The sequence below is a fragment of the Acyrthosiphon pisum genome, chromosome A3 (genome assembly GCF_005508785.2).
Source record: "Acyrthosiphon pisum isolate AL4f chromosome A3, pea_aphid_22Mar2018_4r6ur, whole genome shotgun sequence".
NCBI classification, from domain to species: domain Eukaryota; kingdom Metazoa; phylum Arthropoda; class Insecta; order Hemiptera; family Aphididae; genus Acyrthosiphon; species Acyrthosiphon pisum.
Genome location: NC_042496.1, coordinates 28,316,135 through 28,336,054, shown reverse-complemented (window position 1 = coordinate 28,336,054; position 19,920 = coordinate 28,316,135). Strand labels below are relative to the sequence as shown.

Sequence of the window (19,920 nt, the reverse complement as noted above, 5' to 3'; positions counted from 1 at the left end):
ACCTATTATTTTAATTCACATTTTGAACATAAAAATCACAATTAAGTGTAGGTATATAATATAATATACAAATTGAAGTTTTTAAAAATTTTTATTTTTATTTTATAACTATTTTTTTTTTTAGGTAGGTACCAGGGTTGTTATCTTTAAAACATGAATCCTGTGTAAAATCCAGGTGAATATTGTGTTTATTTTTAGTTTATTATTAATAATAAATAATAATAGATATCCTTCAGAACAAAACGCTAAGTAAGTATTAAATAATTATATCTTTTATCATCCTTCATTTTCATTTTTTTTTTCATTTTATTGAATAAATTATTAAATCTAAAATGTTTTTACTTAATAGTTAATATATATATTGGGAGACAGAGTGGCCGAGCGGACTAAGGCGTCGGTTGCGACGTGCACCGTCGCCGGTTCGAACCTAGGTCACGGTCGGCACTTCTCTTAGCGCAGTCACGGTGTCTGGAGAGAAGCCGCCATCCCCCGCCCGAGCATGGCAGATACCTACAGGTGCCCACTTGAAAATTCTGCCAAACACTAAAACGTGTTCCCCCGACCGTTCCCTGCCATCTCAAAAACCCTACAGTACCATCCTAGAACTAATGGCCTCAATTGCCGGGTTTAAGACCAATGAAAAAAAATAATAATAATAATATATTATACATTATACCTATATAATAATAAAATGTCCACATAAAACCTTAATTCAAAAAATATTTTAAATACATTTCAAATACTTTTAAGATTTAAAATAAGTTATAAATAAAGAGTGAAACATTTAGGTACTACTATACTAGTACACGTCATATTAACATATAAGTAAATTACTTATTTTAGTTATTTTAAATACCTAATATACTGTTTAAAACATTGTTTTTAACCGTAAAAAACTTAAACCGTTTATTTTGTTTAAACATCGTTTTGACAGAAAAACGGTTTAAAACCAAAAATACCAAAAATGAAAAAATACACTAACTTTGGTAGGTACAGGGTAAAAGTGTATTTGATATGTTTTTAACGAATTCTAGTCATGAAATATTTTTATTTAAGCAAGAAACGCGCCACTACTTGGTGATACACTGCAGTACACGTTGAAATAATATACTACCTATGTAGGGACTATCTTTTAACGGAGGTATATCGTAGTTATTTATAAGTTATTTTTTCGAAAAATAAATTATATTGTTACTCGGGACTCAATTTACCTAGCACGTTAAAATTTTTTGGACCCGATTTATCTAGCCACAAAATATTTACCGGATTATTTGGGACTCAGTTTACGGCCACTTCCGCTTCGTAGCATATTATAATATCATAGGCACTAAATTATTAAAATAAAGACACTAGGTACCTATTAATATTTAAATTATTTTGAAAATACTATTCAATTAATTATTGTTTATTATTACGCCGGTACTACATTAATGTTATTAATTCTTGTGATTTTATTCCATACCTATATCCAAGGATCTACTCAGTTTAGTACTATTTAATACTATCTAAAATTCTAAACAATTCGTTTACTAACCTAACCTATACTATTGTAATATTTTTCTTTTTCAAAATTATCATTACTTATTATTATAATATCAATATTATTTTCTTTATTATATGCATAAAAAATAATTCGATTATGTCATAGTGTCACATCTTGCAGTCAGTAGGACTAGTTGTTAGTTTACAGTTATTTTTTTATTTATTTAATTGTTTTACTTAATAAAAGTTGTTATTGCTCAGCCCAAAACCATTTTAAATTGTGCAAGAAATTATACAACGTATACCTACTATATAAACAATACTAAAATGAATAATCGGTGAACATTTCTAGTCTATAACTTTCTAAATTACAACAGTTGAATTTACCGACGACTGCGTTAAATGACGGGCACCTACGTCCTACACCATCAATTAATTAAGTTTTTTCAAGTTTTTATAATTTTCTGGAAACATTAAACAGGGATGAAATCTTTAAGTTGTATGTACATTTCCCCATATAACAGGTACAGGTAATAGTTACATTTAAATTCTATTTGAAACACACGCACACACACACACACACACAACTCTAAAAAACATTATAATGTATGTGATGACACTAAGAAAAATATGATATGTCTTACATTTAATATAGAGCTTACAATATATTATGTACCAATATACAACGTTTGATCACAGTCGTTCTGCAGGAGACAGGAGTATATTAAAGTAATTAAAATTATTCCGAAATTTACCAGCATCTTGCAGACTATCTTTAGAATCGGTGCTCTTTTCGAAAAAATCTACTTTATCCTTGAAAGATTTTTTCGTAGGCACCTTATCTTGGGACGACGGTTCATCTTTTTTCGGCGTTTTTAACGAAAAAAAAGGCCTCTTGGGCCTGTCCATGTTATAGACTCTTCCCCTTCGCCGACCTCAGCGCATGATACCGCTTCTATATTATTATATTATATCAACTGCACTCAATAAGGTTTTCAGACCGATCTCCGCAGTATATTATAATGTATATATGGTAAAAATCAAAAATGAATAGTATAATATTATTATACTTTACGTGGATAATAATATCATATCAAACAAACTAACGACGCGTCGTTACACACTGACCGCGGACCGTAGTACTACAACAGTAGGCACGCAACGACTGATGGCCGGACTGCCGGGGAACCGGTTCAAAGTGTATATTATTGTACAACGCCGGTTCTACACGATATGTTTTGCACAGTGTTGCCTCATTAATCGAATTCATCCAAATAATAATATAATATGTAACAGACGAAAATACGATGTCTAACACAGCAGCACTACGACTGCAGGCAACGACTGCTCGACGTGTGTAGTTATGATCGCGGAAAGTCGGAAAAATCGCAAAACTATCGCTATAATATTATCGTTCCCTTTCAAATTATTCTTACTTCCCACTATTCCTACCGCTGGCGCCAAGCATCTATATGGTGTATAATAGTAATAGGTAATAATACAATAATATGTGACGATACTATAGGTAATAATAACATCATTATGATTTGTATTTGATAGACGGAATTATGTGAAAAATCGTAACACTAAACATATACGAATACTTTAACAAATATTTCCCATCGTATAAATACCTAAGTAGGTATATCGATTTAATAGAGTGTTTTATATTAGAAAAACAAAGTCAATGACATTTTAGTAGGTACCTACTTTAGTATAATATTTTGTTTTGACTCGAATCGAAACACCGCTGACGATTTAGTTTTCGTAGGAACATTAATTAATTAAAATACCTATCAAATTTATATTCAGTTTTCGCGATGTTTTTTTTTTTCAGAAATTCTTAAAAATTATATCGTTTTGACGTGTAGAAAATAGTAGTCTTCGTAAAAGTTTTCAGTGATTATTTATAAAGAAATTCGTAATTTCATTACTTATTAAATAATTTTATACGATTGTTAAATACTCAAATGTATAGCTACATAAAAATATTTGTAAAAAATATTGTGTGATTTCTTGGACGTTATAGGTATTTAAAGTAAAAATGATAGTATAATTTCTACATTTGTTTGAAACGTGTCAAATCGTTGCGGTGGTGATGGCATTAATTAGAGCATGACCGTATACCGATTAGTCCGAAACCGTCGGCGATTTTACTTTGCCGAAAATTAACCGAATCCATTGCGTTTTTAAATGGGAGACTTGGAGTGATTATTTCGACCGAGGAGGTATGACGAACCAAGCTACCGTGTCCTACTCATAAAGAGGAATTAACATGTTTTTCGACAGCTACGTAAGGGTTGACAACGGGGAAATTTGAAAACATAAAATACACAATATTACGATAGTAGTTAAATGTCATCATCTTAAATTCTTAAATGATTGGAAAAAAAAGTTGAACACGTTTGGTTACGTCAAGATATACCTACGCACCTACGCGTAATTTAGTAATAACTAATAATTATTATGATACAGACGTGTTTGCGTTATCATTCACAAGGCCGTCTACTCACGGGCCTCCGGAGTCCGGACGTACAATTTTTGTATTCGAATCGAAACTATTGTAAACACCACGTCGCGTCGTATGTAACATATATAAACCCGTCTACACTATACACACATGATACCGTTTCAAAAATTATAACAATAATGGTTAAATGTTTCAAACGTTTTTTTTTTTAGGTATTTTCCACCACCGTCTAGCACAGTACTCGGTCCGGGTAATATTGTATTTTCGTTCAAGGCATTTCGACTAGCACACGTATAGTTTATGATCTCGTGAGTTGCGTGTTTTTGCACGGATATTATACCGTTGTTGTTCGTGTACGCACTGCCGGGCCGGAGCCGGCGTAACGTCAATAAAAGTTTCACTTTCGCCGGAGCGCAGGACCGCCGCCGCCGAACCACGTGTTCGCGGTGCATAATGACCCCAAAAAACGCTACGGCCTAACTACAGACGACGTAAAATACACAACGCGTGTGTGCCATTATGATGTTACTATTATAATATCGATCTGGTAAACATTCGACTCTGTTATCACTACGACTACTAATATAAACGCCGTGTCCGGGTAATTAAAACCGTATTCTCGATTTGTGTGTCAGTGTGTTTATTGTGTTGTTTTTTTATTGCAGCCAAATATAATACATTACGAGTAATTTAATACGATCAGAGAGTCCATATTAGGTATATTATTATACACATTGTGATACGCGCACGACGTATTACGTATGAATAAAGACTCGACCTGATTTTATTATAGGTAACTACTACACGACGTAATTTTGTATAATTTTTGCATATATAATATAATATATATTATATCGGTATTATATAATACATTTTGGTGGCTAAAAAAAATATAGTGTGTGATTTGACGAGAGTAATTATTTTTGTTTTGTGTTGCTATTCGGGAGTGTTCGTTTATGATATTATTATAATGCGTGTTCGAGTAATCTAAAAAAAGTAATCTAAAAATAATGGTACAAAACTTTTAATTTTAATAGAAAAAATGCATACTTATTTAAAGAATGATCCCCCTAATGTTTTCCTTTAATGAAACATTTATTAAAATTCTGATGTTTGTAATTTTTAAGTATACCAATTACTAATTAGAATTAAGAATAAAAACCATATTCTCAAATTCTTAATCAGATTTATAAATATGTATGTTGTTTAAACTGAATCCTGTGGAGATCCAAACATTGAAAACTTATTATTTAAAATGGGGACCTGCACTCTTTTTTACTATAAATTATTTTGATCTGATGACGTTTTCGAACATTTTGACGCACCTTTATATTAAAACTTGAATGTATTAAAAAATCCTACGATATTATGATCTTAATATAAGGTCTAAGGATAACTTACCTAAACTCCAGAACTAAATTCATTATTTCAGGAATAATTGGAGTGAGCAATAGGCTTGGTAAATCACCCTTCATAGGTGTAGGTAATAAACCCTATAGTCAGTGGCGTACGCAGGGGTAGGGTTCTAGGGTTCTGACCCCCCCTAAAATTTCTTTTTTCTACAAAAAATTCATATTTACCACCATTTTCATACACTCAGTCACACAGATGACAGACAAATTGTTGCGGTTATTTTTAATAGATATAAAATAAATTGTTGAATATGACAAAGACATAAAATAAAACATAATAAGACATAATCATAGTTTCAGTTTTTTTTTGACTGATTTAGAACATTGCTAAACGTCTGCCATAATCGATGGTGTATCGTCGTCCATCGATTATTACCACATTTATAACAGGCCGAAGAGGCTTTATAGATAACCAGATTAAATACTGTAAATGTAGACTAAATTTGAGACTAACTATGATTTGTTATATAAAAACTGCTAAGAAAAAAATAATATAAATTATTTACTCAGGTAAAACCCTAACCGAACTAAAATCCTGCGTACGCTATTGCCTATAGTATTAAAATGATTATTATATTACCTAATATTATACTGTTTATTTTTTTGACCTCGTTCTATTCGTGTTATTGTGTTAATAAATAATTTGTTAACAGCTATGGTTCATAAAAGAATATCATTCGACAATCAAATTTTCATAATACATCATTTGAATTATATAATTTTAAATAATTTATAGTTCATTAATAACAATAACAATTAACTGAGAATAGTTCGTAAAATAGATCTATAATAGGTAGGAATCCAGGCACGACGTAGAGAATATAATATCTTCTCTGAATCGTGATTTCAGATAATCATTATATAATACGGATATAATATTATATTATACTAAAATAATAATTAGTTTAAAATTATTCATAATATGAAATGTTTTTTTCTAGAATTTTGGACTTGATACTAAATAGAAACCCATAATATTATACGTTCTGGGGAACGAATAATATAAAAATATAATAATTTATATTTTTAATTATATTCGTACCGGCTACCAAATACAATCATAGGCGTGCGCAGGGGGTATGCAGGGTATGCAGCTGCATACTCTGAAGCTCTTTGAGGGGCAAAATCGTTTTTAGAAAAAAAATTTTTGTGCGCAAAAAAAATAATTACTAATTATATTGCAGCCCAGGAGTGTACATATTATTATGTTTAAACTCGAAACTATTTGTGTATTGTGTATATATTTTATCAGAATTTTACATTCTTAAAATAACTTTCAGGGGGTGCCTGTGGTAATCCAGCGCTTAATTTGGGGGGGAGGAAAAAGTACAAAATTGGCTAAACACAGTGTAAACACTGTAAACAATGGGAAACTAAGGCGATTGGGGGGGAATGTCCCTTTTGCCCCCCCACCTCCTGGATCCGCCACTGCTTCTGCATACCCTGAACAAGAGGGCTGCGCACGCCTATGAATACAATTAATTGTAATACATAGGTAAATTTGTTTAATTTACTAACGTACGTGTTCTTACTCTTTTTTAATTTTAAATTTAAATGGGAGAGAAAAAAATGTATAATATACTTATGCCGGGTTACACAAAACATTTAATGAATCAATAGTGAGCTAATAGTCCCTTAAACAAGATTTAGTGGCTCACGATTGATCCATTAAATTTTTAGTGAACCACTAAATTTAATAAATTGCTTATGCAACCTAGCAATAATATGTATCATATTTATCTAATCACTATCTTACAAAAACAGGCAGATTATGGTCAAAACCACGCCTGTCCAGATTATTGCTGTAATTTAAAAATGCTTGTTTTGATTTTATTATGTATTGTTATTTGTTAGTTAGAACTTTGAAGTTATAGGTATGTTAATATAATATTATGAAATCACAATTACTATTATAACGTTAGTTATATTTTTATAAAACATAAATAATAATAATATTCTTGATACGTAGGTATACCTATATTATAATAATTAATAAATATTATATGTATTATTAAAATGTAGGTACGCATATCCAACTTGATATTAATATCATAATATATTATCATGTAATTATTATAAATATGTAATTACTTTTAATTTTAGATTCTGAGCGGAACAAGGAAGCTAGTGGTCTTACAATGATGTTAATTTTTATTTTTTTTTATCTTGTAAGCAACATTTTTACCAGAAGGAGTGTTACGATTTCAACATAATATGTTAACATAATATAGTATCTTATTTGTTAGCAAATATGATCAAGATGGTAATTTAGAAAGGTCATTTTTCGATTTTCTCAATAGTTTTTAACGCCACGGGAAAAACCACCAAAATACCCTATTACTAAGATATTTTTTTTCTAACGCTTTTTTTATCGACATTGAAACGAATACAATTTTAAAATAACCACTAAAAAATGAAGTATTCTGAATTTATATTTCTTCAATTTACTATTGAACATAAACAAAATTTATGAATCTAATTTCAAATTATATAATATTATTTATTAAACATACTAATTAGTACTAATTAAAAATTACTGATTGTTACACTAATTTTCCACTCAGAACCGTTTTTTATCGAATGGAATCATTGCATTCAAATCGAAGACTGTAATAATACACTATCCTGTCCGAGGACCGAAGGGACGATGAACAAACTTCTAACACCGTGACATACTCTGCCTCTCTAGTCTCTGTACTTACTCACTTTTTTAAAATTTTAATTTTAGAATAACTATAGGTACAAATGTTACAATGTATGCATATTGTCATATTGAGTAACTCAATAAACACAATAAATGTTTTATTTGTACGCAATTGCTTTATGCTACTGGTAAGACTTTCAGTTAACTTTTTTAATTGTAATTTCAAATTTGTGTTATTTCAGTTAAATCCTGTTGGAACGTTCTGTGAAAAAATTATATATATTGTACTATAACAGCTAAGTACGGCGATAATGACGTTGAAATTAATAGCACTTAGCCATTCTTATAATATAAAATCTATCATAATTTTATTATAATGAATTATTCAGACGGTTACATTTTTAGAATTATATTTTAAATTGTAAATGCAGCTGAAAAGTATTTATAAATATATGATATGTACTTATCTATCGTCAAAAAAAATAATAATTATATAATTTAATAGCAGTTGTTTCAAATTTGAATTATTTTGTATTTTTTAATGTTTTTTACTTAATTAGTAACCATTAGGTGTATACAATAATTTAATAATAACTTTAAATTACAACAAAATATAAATAGTTTCAAAATTATGACAAGCTTTCTGATTCAAATAATAAATATTTTAATTATTGAAAAACAACTACAAAAAAACAACATACCTATTAACTACCTACCTACCTACCTACCTTATATTACCGTATACCTATATTTGTACACTAGTTTAGTTTAAAATAATCATATAATATTAAATTAAAATTTTTAAAATCATAACAATATTTGATTCTATACATTTGGGGAAAATCAGATAAATTATTTTGATTTTTAAGTAATAGGGAATGTGAATTTGTTTTTTATATTAAATCAATTAAAAAATAAAATACCTATAAAATGTATTGTTTTAATAGGTACATATTTATACATATTAACTTCAGTTAAGATCAATAACTATCATGTGTGTGAATTATAAAGTACTTAATAGTTTTTTTTAAATTCTCTCAAAGTTGTAGACTAATGTTTTCCTTCTTAGTTTTTCTTACAAAAATGTCTCAATATTATCTTAATAATATTCCCAATCGTCTTGAAATATTGTAAAATATCCGGTGTGGTTATTTTATGAAATTCAATATCTTAGTACCTATCTAACTCATAGGTACAGGCGTACAGCCAATACAGGTATACCAGCTATTTTGATATTGGAATTGATAAATAATAATAAAAATGAATAGGTAAGTATACCTACATTGCTATACATGGCATAATATAATAATTATGTATGTCCTTCGCCAATGTGACAGACGATTGTGTGGCCTCAGTTTGTCTCTCACACATCGCCTGCGGTGTAATACTCATGCCACAGCTGACACCAAATTGTTGTTGCTCGCAATGAATAAGACTTTTTATAAACGTGGGAGTATTCGTACTAACAGCCTTGTATTTGGTGTACCGTATAGTCCAACCGGTATAAAAAACCGTTGGTAGGGGAACAATTTGTATTGTTCGTGTTCTGGCTTACAATTGTTTTATTCCCCGAATGTTTTATTTGATTTTCGTTATTAGGTCAAAGTAAGTAAAAATAAAGCATTCCCTATATAAATAAATAACTAATAAATTCAAATCATATCATTACATTATGTATACTGACGAGTGACGGCACAACGATTCCGAGAAGATTTATTAAAATACCTACTTATTTCTTCCTTACTTACCATCTTTACGTGATATAACTAATATTTTACAAATTATAAAAAAAATGAGTAAGTAATTTATTAGTTATTACGTGTTTAAAACTTTAAAATACTATTTGTTTTCAGTCTCCGATTTATATAGAATTACTGTATGGACATGTTTAGCCAGTGTACCATCGATTTTTAACCTAAAATGTAAAATAAGTTACTTACACAGGTACTTCAAGAAAAACCAATTTATTTCTGTTAAAATAAAAATGTAGAATAAACAATATACCATAATATTATCATTATAATTAAATAATAAAGTTTTATTTAATCACCTATTTAATTAATTTATATCATTATTTATTATAAAGACGTTTCATGGTTATATTATTTATTGTATTTTTATCTATATACTAGGTTAATCAAACCAAGAATAAATTGAACTCATTGTTTACTAATAATGTTACGAAGTTTATACTGTGTGGACATACTATAAAAGTAATTTAACATTAATATTATTAATAAATTGTATTACTATCTGACCATTATACATTTATATCTAATCAGAGAGCGTTTGATATTCTTTAATCTTGATGTCTATTATTTATCATTAAAAAATTGATCATTCGAATATTTTTCATAATTATATTGCGATTTCTTCTTAAAATTTTGCAAAAAAATAAGAAGTAGACAGAAAAAATAATAACAAGTTAGCCAAAATAAATATAACTGTATATTGATACGTTTATAATAGCTGGTATTTACCTATCTATTTAAGAAGTCAAAATAGACTAGATAAATGAAAGGACTATCACAATCCATTATATTATAAATTTACAATCCTAGTGATTATATCAGTGGACAGTAATAATTGGGATGGACAGTGAATTAAGTAAAATAGGTAAATCGTAAATGTATTTGAGAAATACTAAAGTTATATAGGTAATAGGTATATTATATACAGAATGACCCATTTAACTTAATAGACACTCATTGTTTCAGAACACACTATTGTTTTTAATATTTCTTTTAAATAATTTAAAGTCGTTACAAAACAACCTTTTGGGAAAAATTATATTTTAAACCATTTTTTAAGTTTTTTATTCTTTTGAATAAAGAAATTAATTTCATATTCCGAAGTAGAATATTATTCGGAGTATTTCGATCTATAAAAATGAAATCTCGGAAATTTGTTTATTATTTGTAATACTATAGTAGGTACCTACCTATTTAAAGTTTTGATGAGCGGAGTTTGACCCAACATTTTGTGGGGTACCCTGTACCAATCCGATCCGCTCATCAAAACTTTAAAGAAGTATAATTATTCATAACCTATTTTCCCAGAATTCGGTTATTATACATTGAAGTACTCCAAAAATATTCTACTTTGAATAAGGAATAAAAAATGCATGTTGTCTAATAAAAATTAAAAATTATAACGATAAAAATAATAATAAAATGTTGTTTTTTATAACTACGTACTTAAAATTATGTTAAAAAATGGTTTAATAATTTTTGAAATAATGTTTGTCATATGTCATATGGATATGGTTCACCCGTAAATGTTAGTATAGTGAGTAAATAATAAATAATAGATACAAATTAATGTTTAGTATAAAGTAAAGAGATTAATGATGTGGCTCAAATTGCAAACGACTTTATGGTAATGTTTCTTTTATAGTTTTATATGTAGCTTATATTTAATAGATAAATAGATTCCTGTAAAAACAATATAATAAGCAATATGGGTATACGTATAGTAACTGTAATAGGCATACCTATTACGTAAGCACTACATCTATTATTTATTTTTAGAAAATATAATTTATTTTAATATTTATTTAATAACTATTTAATTGATGAATGATGATAATTGTTTAGTAATAAATAATTATTCTAAACTACTAACTGCATGGTAGGTAGGTACAATGTACATCGTACACGTAAATGTAAAATGTTTTCAAGTATATTGTTTTTCCAGGTATCATTACTCAAAATATTGACGGATTTATAAATTGTTTATAATTTAAGGAAGGGTTGTAACTTGTCATATTTAAAAAAATAATGACTGCAAAAGCCCCTATAAAATGTTAAAATATACACTATCTTTATATTTACCATGATTATAAAATATATAAATAGATACACTGCACTCACTGCAGATCACAGATCACCTAAATAATATACTTAGTTCCTATTTATAATGGTATAATACTATATCACTATAATGTACCAAAAATATTAAATATCGTGTGGAAAATAAAAGATTCTACATTTCTAAAACTATTTGATGTGTATCATAATTTTCAATTTGTATAACATACTTTTTCTATAGTGTGATACAAAATAACTACGTAAGTCTCGCACCAACACCACCCATTAACAAAAAATGTAAAATTGTTTAATGGGTGCCGAGTGGTGCTGGTGAGACAGACGTATGCCAATTATTCTTCTTCTTCTTAAAAAAAAGAAATTTTTACCATTCATATTTTAGTTATTTTTTTCTCATATAAATTCAAGAAAATATATTGGAATATACTTAATTCCATAGTAGTGGATAGGGGGGGGGGGGGGTTGAAAGCCTTTTATTTTTTCCCATAAATATATCAGTGCTAAATATATTTCTTATGACCTAAAAATAAATATTACACTTAATGACCTAAAATATGGAAGTAAGATAAAGTCTGCATGTTTTTTCATTTCATTAATTGTTTATGACCTTTTATGAGTTTTTATAATACTATACAGTACACAGTATACAGTACACAGTTTACAGTATACACTATGGAATTTAGTCATTTATATAATAATATATGCGTTTAAAAAACTTTGTGAAATACAATTTGATTTGTGTATGCACACGATTTAAATGAATTGGCATAATATTAGTTATTGGTAAACGTCTCAAGAACGTTTAGGTATGTTATATTACAGTAATTGTTGTCAACCATTTCCAATGTCTTATTAAGCACTTTAAGCAGTCACGACTAACTTTGTATACCGATAATGTAATAATGACTACCTATAATGAGTAATGGGTATTGTTAAAAGAGTACATAATTGTTTCTACAATTTGTAAGCCCAAGAGGTTGGTTTTCTTTCACTGTATAAGTTATTTAAAGACTATTCTTAAGGGTTCAGTTGCACACGCGGAATTTTTACCAGTCATAATAATTATTATGTATGAAACATATTTTGTCATCATTACCTTGTAGCATGTAAATCGTAGCCTGATACTCTGCCAATTTTTCATCAACGTAATCCTGCGATTGTTGCGCAATTATGTCTGCAGTTGAACGGCCGTCGGTCGTGTTATCTTCGTCTGACCACTGTTGTGGTGACGGAGCTTCAAGCACCACAAATTCTCGAGGTCTATACGACGGCATCGATGTAGGCGATTCATATACTTGCGGTGACGGACACTTTAATTATAAAATTAATAATTAAAAAAGTGTGATGCATAGTAGCCAGTTGTTGCCTGTAGGTAGTACCATTGATTACAAGTACTAGTAGTATTTATAATCAATGGTAGTACATAGTGCATTTGTGGGTCACTAAGAATTAAAATATTATATAAATGATTTTGAAATCTATAAGCAACGATATAATATATTTTGATATTTAAATACAAATGTAGAGTTATAACTATAGGCCTATAGGCTTATTATTAATATCCCATGTTTTATTTTTTGTGTAAAAACCGTACCGGTCTATGATTTACTATTTTATCGTTGTTATATATATTATTTTATAAAATAAGCCACAGAGTAGTAAAAAATAACCGGCCCGCGGCCCAAAGTACAACTTATGGTTAAATTTCTAATTTTAGAAATTCTAATCTTGTACAAGCAATAGATGCTCTGTAGCTGATGTAAAACCATGGTGAATTTACCGGTGATGGATATCTATAGGGTTGTGGTACAGCAGCAGGCAATGGAGATGATGTGGGCCTCATCGGTTTTGGGCACGGAATGTACGGTGGTGGGAGACGGTGGATCGGCGAGTGTCGTGTTGGGGTCGCAGGTCGGAAAGACACAGGCGGAGAAGTCACCGATGGTGTCGGTGCCCATCCTTTAGGATGTGCTGGAGGCCTCGACATTACGCAGAATGGATGAAATTAACCTAAAACAGTGATGTAGTAATAATTACTTATTAATTATCTAATATTATAATATATTATTATTATTATTTACTCGTTTTATTTTATATAATTATAACAATATTACCCCGTGGCCTCCGTATCCTGTTAATAATTATTCAATGTAGGTATATTATAGTAGTTATCGTGTTAAAACTAAATATACTATTGTAGGTAATCAATATTTTAATGGATGCATGTATGCAATATGTGCACATCATATTTTATTTAGGTAATGTTAAATATATGCACCTATAGTTGTTGATCGTAAGCTAAATAAATTGAACGTTAATCAATACTCGCAAATCGAAGTAGGTAATTATTATATATTTACGCATAACAAAAATTTACATAATTGAACGAAAATTCCTTGGGATCTTCCGGTTTGTTAGGTGCATTATCCTGACTCTACAGCTTCGCGGAATTTCAGAACCAAACAGGAGTCTTTTTATATTATGCGTTTGTGCTGATATGTGCTTGACTTTCGGCGCTTATGCACCAAACCCTGATTTTTAATGATTTTTTCAAGGCTTGAGATGCCAAGGAAATACACCTCCGTTAGTTTCTCATTTAGACAATTTTGTGATAATAAATCCTTGGAAAATCAATAATGTAATTCCAAAACTTACTATCTAGTATCTACTATCTAGTGATATATATTTGTATATTTTATAATCTATTAACAATAGATTGTCTGTAATGTTGTAAAAGCCGTCTGGCGTTGATTATAATAATAAATAAATAAAAAAAACAATACCTACATAATATTATACATAGTTAGGTTATTTTAATGGGTATACTTCCAATTTAGTCACCACTTGTTGATTTTATTTTAACATACTTGATATTATACACATGACACGGCGTATGTGAATGCAATAAAAAAATAAACTATTTTTGTTCTATTTGCATTTTCACACTATATATTTTTAGTTTGATCGTTAAATTTTGGATTCTGAGCAGAGCGATGAATGTATATTGGTTTTACTATGAATGATATTTCTTTTTTAATTTTTGTGTCAGTCACATATCACATATCGCTCTTCATATATTCATACACCATTTGGCATTTATTATTCGGAGCAGTAATACAGCTTCAACTTTCAATTTTAAGGGTGGTCTTCTGGTAGAAAATAGGATCTGCCGGACCTGGTAAAAGTAATTTGAACGATCGAAAGTAAAATTTCACAATACTTACCTTCTATTACAATCAGGAAAAATGAAAAAAAAATACTATGAAAAAGCCTAAATATCTACGCAAAAACTAGTTTGTCACAAAATCGATTTTGTTTTTTTGCTGTAGGTATTATTAAAAAATGAATAGCTGTAAAAACTTAAATTATTCACGAAATATACACATTTTCTGAACTTTATATTATTTCTAAATATTTTGGTTCTTTTTACGCTATTTATAGACACTTGAAAACGTTGAATTTTTTAAGTTATTTTTCGATTTGTTTTTGATTTCAAAGCTTTAAAATTAAGTAGGTACATGGTTACTTATAAATTGCTCTACTTTTAAAACTAAAATGTACATAACTTCATGAACTTATTTGTGATTACTAGTTAGTATACCTACAATATATTGAATACAGAATACCTTCCTAAGTCTTAGATGTCAGATGACTAGATTGTGAAATCATGTGCTATTTTACATCGAAATAATTTAAGAATATAGGTACTTCATGCACATGCTTAGATCCTAATTTGAAATTTCTATTGGTGTTTTATTCATTATTATTGATGAATTGATATAAGCAAATAAGAAACTGAAATACACCTAAATATAGTGCGTATTACTATATAGGTATATAGCCTTAGCTGCAGGTAGTGTAATTTCCCAAGCTAAATCTTTATTATTAAAATATCTACCTAGATTATCAATGTATACCCCAGTTTCAGTACCTATAGCTAGTTCTGCTTATACTTGTATGCAATATTTTAATTTTCTTGAGAATTTAATTATATTAACAAATAGGTAGGTATAGTTCAATAGGTACTGCAAAATTATACAATTTATTATGCCTAATGAGTACTTACATATTTGTAAGTACAAACTGTAATAAGAAATATTATGCAATGTAATAATAATTAGCACGAGATATATGAATATAGGTTATTTCCTATTGACAATACTTCATTAAGAATATATATACATGATAATAGAAAAATCGTTATGTTTATCATGTATTGAGGTACTTACCTATGTATATTTATTTATTTAATTAATTAACGCCAGTTGGAAATTACATAGTTGGTAATATATAAATTCAATAACATACATAATATAATAACAATTTATAGAAATCATAGAAGAGATAAAAAACTAGAAAATACTGCAGCAGCATTCTAATTGTTATTCATATACAGGCATCAGCAATATCAAATAGTAAAGTGAGGTAATAACTAATAAAACTACAAGATAAAAGAAATAATGTTTAGTATAATACATAAAATAATAGTTTTAGGTGGTGTTAAGGAGGCGAAGCATTCTATGTAGTATGTATGTAGGGTAGTTGTGGTTGTAGTTCATACGGTGAGAAGGGACGTAATATAAGAAGTGGTTTCTAGTTGGATAGACAGAAATACGAAAAGAAATAGAAGAAAGAAGATCGGGGGTATCAATAGAGCCATTTAGTAAATATGAGATAAAGTGGATGTGTATTATATGTGTTATAATATTATCTACCTACCTATATGGCTATATTAAATATAAATATATAATATTATTATTTACTTTATATTACTTATATAATATGTGCTTTACGATCATTTCCCATAAATTTTTGTTATCTGCAGTACCTATTTCATTTTTCGTATGCGCATTTATTTTAATGGATTCATTCAGAAACAGACATAGTCCTGAGACTCATTATTCCTAAAACTACCTATTACTAATAATACATCAAGCATTAACATTAGTGAATAGTTAAGATATTATTTTTTAGGTAGGTAGGTACTCATTTCTCACTTACATACACACCTCAAACAATTTACAATAAGCTTTTTTTACAATAGTGTAGGTACATCGATACATTAAAATTAATTTACATACATATCGTAAAAATACCATCTTTAATGAGGACCGTTAAGTCATTTTATACTTTTAATTTTAAACAAATATAATTTAGATCATAATAATATAATGTCACATTATTAACGCGAAAGTAAATAAAAATAAACAACTAGATTTAATTTTATTAGAACAATTAAGGTAGGTATAGGTAAGCATTAATAAGCGCTTATTCAAAGTAGGTACCCATTTCGTATAATAAATTATACAATACAAAATGTAAAATTAAGTAGGTATTTTAAATGCACGATTGCATGAATATATTATAATTTATAAACAGATAAATTTAATAGAATCAGTTAACATATAAACAAGCAAATATATTTGCAGTAAATTAAATCATTTAAATGTTTTTTCATAATTCACAACATATTTTATTTTTATTTTATTATTATTATTGATGTAAGAGTAGTTGTTAAAAATATCGAATTTTCAAAAAATTGTTAATAGTTTCATTCATTAAAATATGTATATGTATTTATGTTTGAAATTGTAAACAAGTGATTTATGAGCCAAATCTTTCGTTTATAATATTTTTCAAAGGGAACTGCCGAAGTCAACCTAGTTGTTTGGCAAATGATTCAATTTCAATGGACAAGTGACAGTTTTTTTTATAGCTTCGTTGAATAGTGAGGGTGACCATAATATAATAAATTAAATAACATTTTATAATATTGTGTTTTAAAAATTAAATACAAATGGAGACAAAATAAATATGTAATAGTTATTTTTATTTTAAATTGCATAGAAAGTTTATATCGAGGCTCTTTTAACCTATAGTGTTTATGGTAATTTTGTTTTTCATGAAATCTAACATTTTCATTTTGTTTACCATAACTTTTTGAAACATAACATAACTACAATACATTTGTATAGGAGTATATTAGGTACCAAAAATATTAATGTTTTTGAATCGATACTAACGTTTTTGTACTTTTTGTAAATTGTTTGGGTAACTACCTTTCTGTTTTATGATTTAAAATTGAAACTTGAAAACTTAAAAATAAGTTTATAAGTACAATATTTATAATTTTTAAAAATATTCATAGCAATTAATAATACCTGAAGTGGTTGGCGTACGTTTGTTGAAAAAAGTATAAACCACACAGTGTGGGAATGTGGGAAGTACTGTTAATCGTGCCATGATTTCCTATGCAAATCTTTAAAACGTTGTTACCGACGATTCATTAAAATGTATTTATAGTCTACTGAGTGGTTAGTATTATAACGTATAACTCTAAAAGACTAGAATAATCACGAGCAATTTGTTTAATCCAACACAAAGCACTAAATAGATAAAAGTTAGGTAGGTTCTTATATTATTATAATAATATAATATAGAACAATAGATTTAGACGTGGTCTTTAATTAGGTACTCCATATTTATGTTACCTATATAATAATAATACATATAGTTTCTAAAACGAATTGTATTGCCAAAATATGTGAATATTAATTGTATTATGGTAGTTTTTTAATGTAACATTTCATACATAATTTCAATCTTATTTTTATGCATAATATCATTAAATCATATTATAACAAGATAAATATTGTCTAAATGAAAATGGACTATGTTATATTATATTATGCTATTAAAATGTTTTGAACGAGAAAACATGGTAAATACAACAGATTATATTCTTAGCGTAGGTGTCTAGGTTCCTAAATTATAAAGTAATCTAAGCTAATACATTATATTCCTTGTTTCTGCGATCCTGCTGTTATTTTATTAGTTTATACAAACATGATATTAACAAACTCAGTTTATGAATAATTAATTAAGTTTGATTAAATAATAATCTGCCACGTATCAAAAAGTGATTCAATCGTACCCTATAATATCTATGTTTTTCCAAGTAATTTTACATCGTTTTTAAATATTGACGCAAGACATTTGTTCAAAAAATTATTACGATATAGTATTATACACACATATAAATTGTATATAATTATATATAAAAAAAAATTCAATTCAAGTACAAATAAAACTACAAAACTTGAAAGCTATAAAATGTGTGTCTTAAGTCTATATGTTATATTCTAATAATATATTTTATCTTATAAAAAAACTAGACAATATCATATTATGATCTTTGGCAACTAGTTTTATATTCGTATTTTATATGTACATAACATATTCAAACTTATAAAATGAACATGAAAACGCTATAAAGTTGTATTATAATGTTGTTAAATTTTATAATTTTTTTCGTGCACTATTCCTTAAATAAAACTATTATACCTTGCGAAAAAAAATATTTTCTATATGGGTAAATATACTAGCAAAATATTTGTTTGATTTACAGTTATTATTCATTAATATGGAAAAATGAAAGAAAAAAAATCTCACACCCACTAAATTATATCACCTACAGGCTAGAAACTGTAAAACCATCTGTTGCAAATGAAAAAAAAAATTAAATTACATAATATAATATGTATAATAAAATGTTAAGGAACTAACATTTTAGGAAATGACAAATTTAATGTTCCGTGTTATAACTATTTAAATTGATTCTTAAAAATATAATTTTTAAAATTTCCATTTTTGCAGAAGGTAGAAGAACAATAATGATATATACCTATGATTAACGATGTATAGGTACTTATATTTTACTATACCTAATATTATTATAAATCTGATAAAATACCAACAAATATTCTTCTTTTTGGGTTTATTAGGTTCTTATGAGTTATGGTCATTACGTCTCACTACCAATCCTCTGCCCTTCTCTGTCTAACTCTATAGGTTCCTCCAATCAGAACCCCCCTCCCAAATGTTCAGTATCTTTTTTAGTTTTTTATGACAGAATCTCAGTTATTTCAGTTATTTCAATTATTGGTATTTCCAAAGGTCCTTTCCCATAGGCGCAATTTAAACTTTTGACTTAGGGGGGGGGGCTGAATATATTAAAGGCAAGCAGAATATTGCAATATAGCATAATACAATTTATGTTATAGGTTTTTTTTTTGGGGGGGGGGG

General features: G+C 28.1%; 1 protein-coding gene across 3 annotated transcripts in view; it reads right to left on the bottom strand.

Moving 5' to 3' along the window:
- LOC100165351 (nesprin-1-like) overlaps positions 1-19,920 on the bottom strand; it is a 56,667-nt gene that overhangs the window by 28,795 nt on the left and 7,952 nt on the right. For 2 of the 3 annotated variants that reach the window (XM_029491432.1, XM_029491431.1), the window contains exons 2-3: positions 13,616-13,845; positions 12,932-13,145 (exon numbers count right to left, since the gene is read on the bottom strand). In XM_029491432.1, the coding sequence (XP_029347292.1) occupies positions 12,932-13,145; positions 13,616-13,822 (421 nt within the window). In that variant the 5' untranslated portion in view covers positions 13,823-13,845. Of the gene's footprint in view, positions 1-2,237; positions 2,627-12,931; positions 13,146-13,615; positions 13,846-19,920 lie in introns of those variants that run through there. The other variant, XM_016807244.2, reaches the window with a different exon arrangement.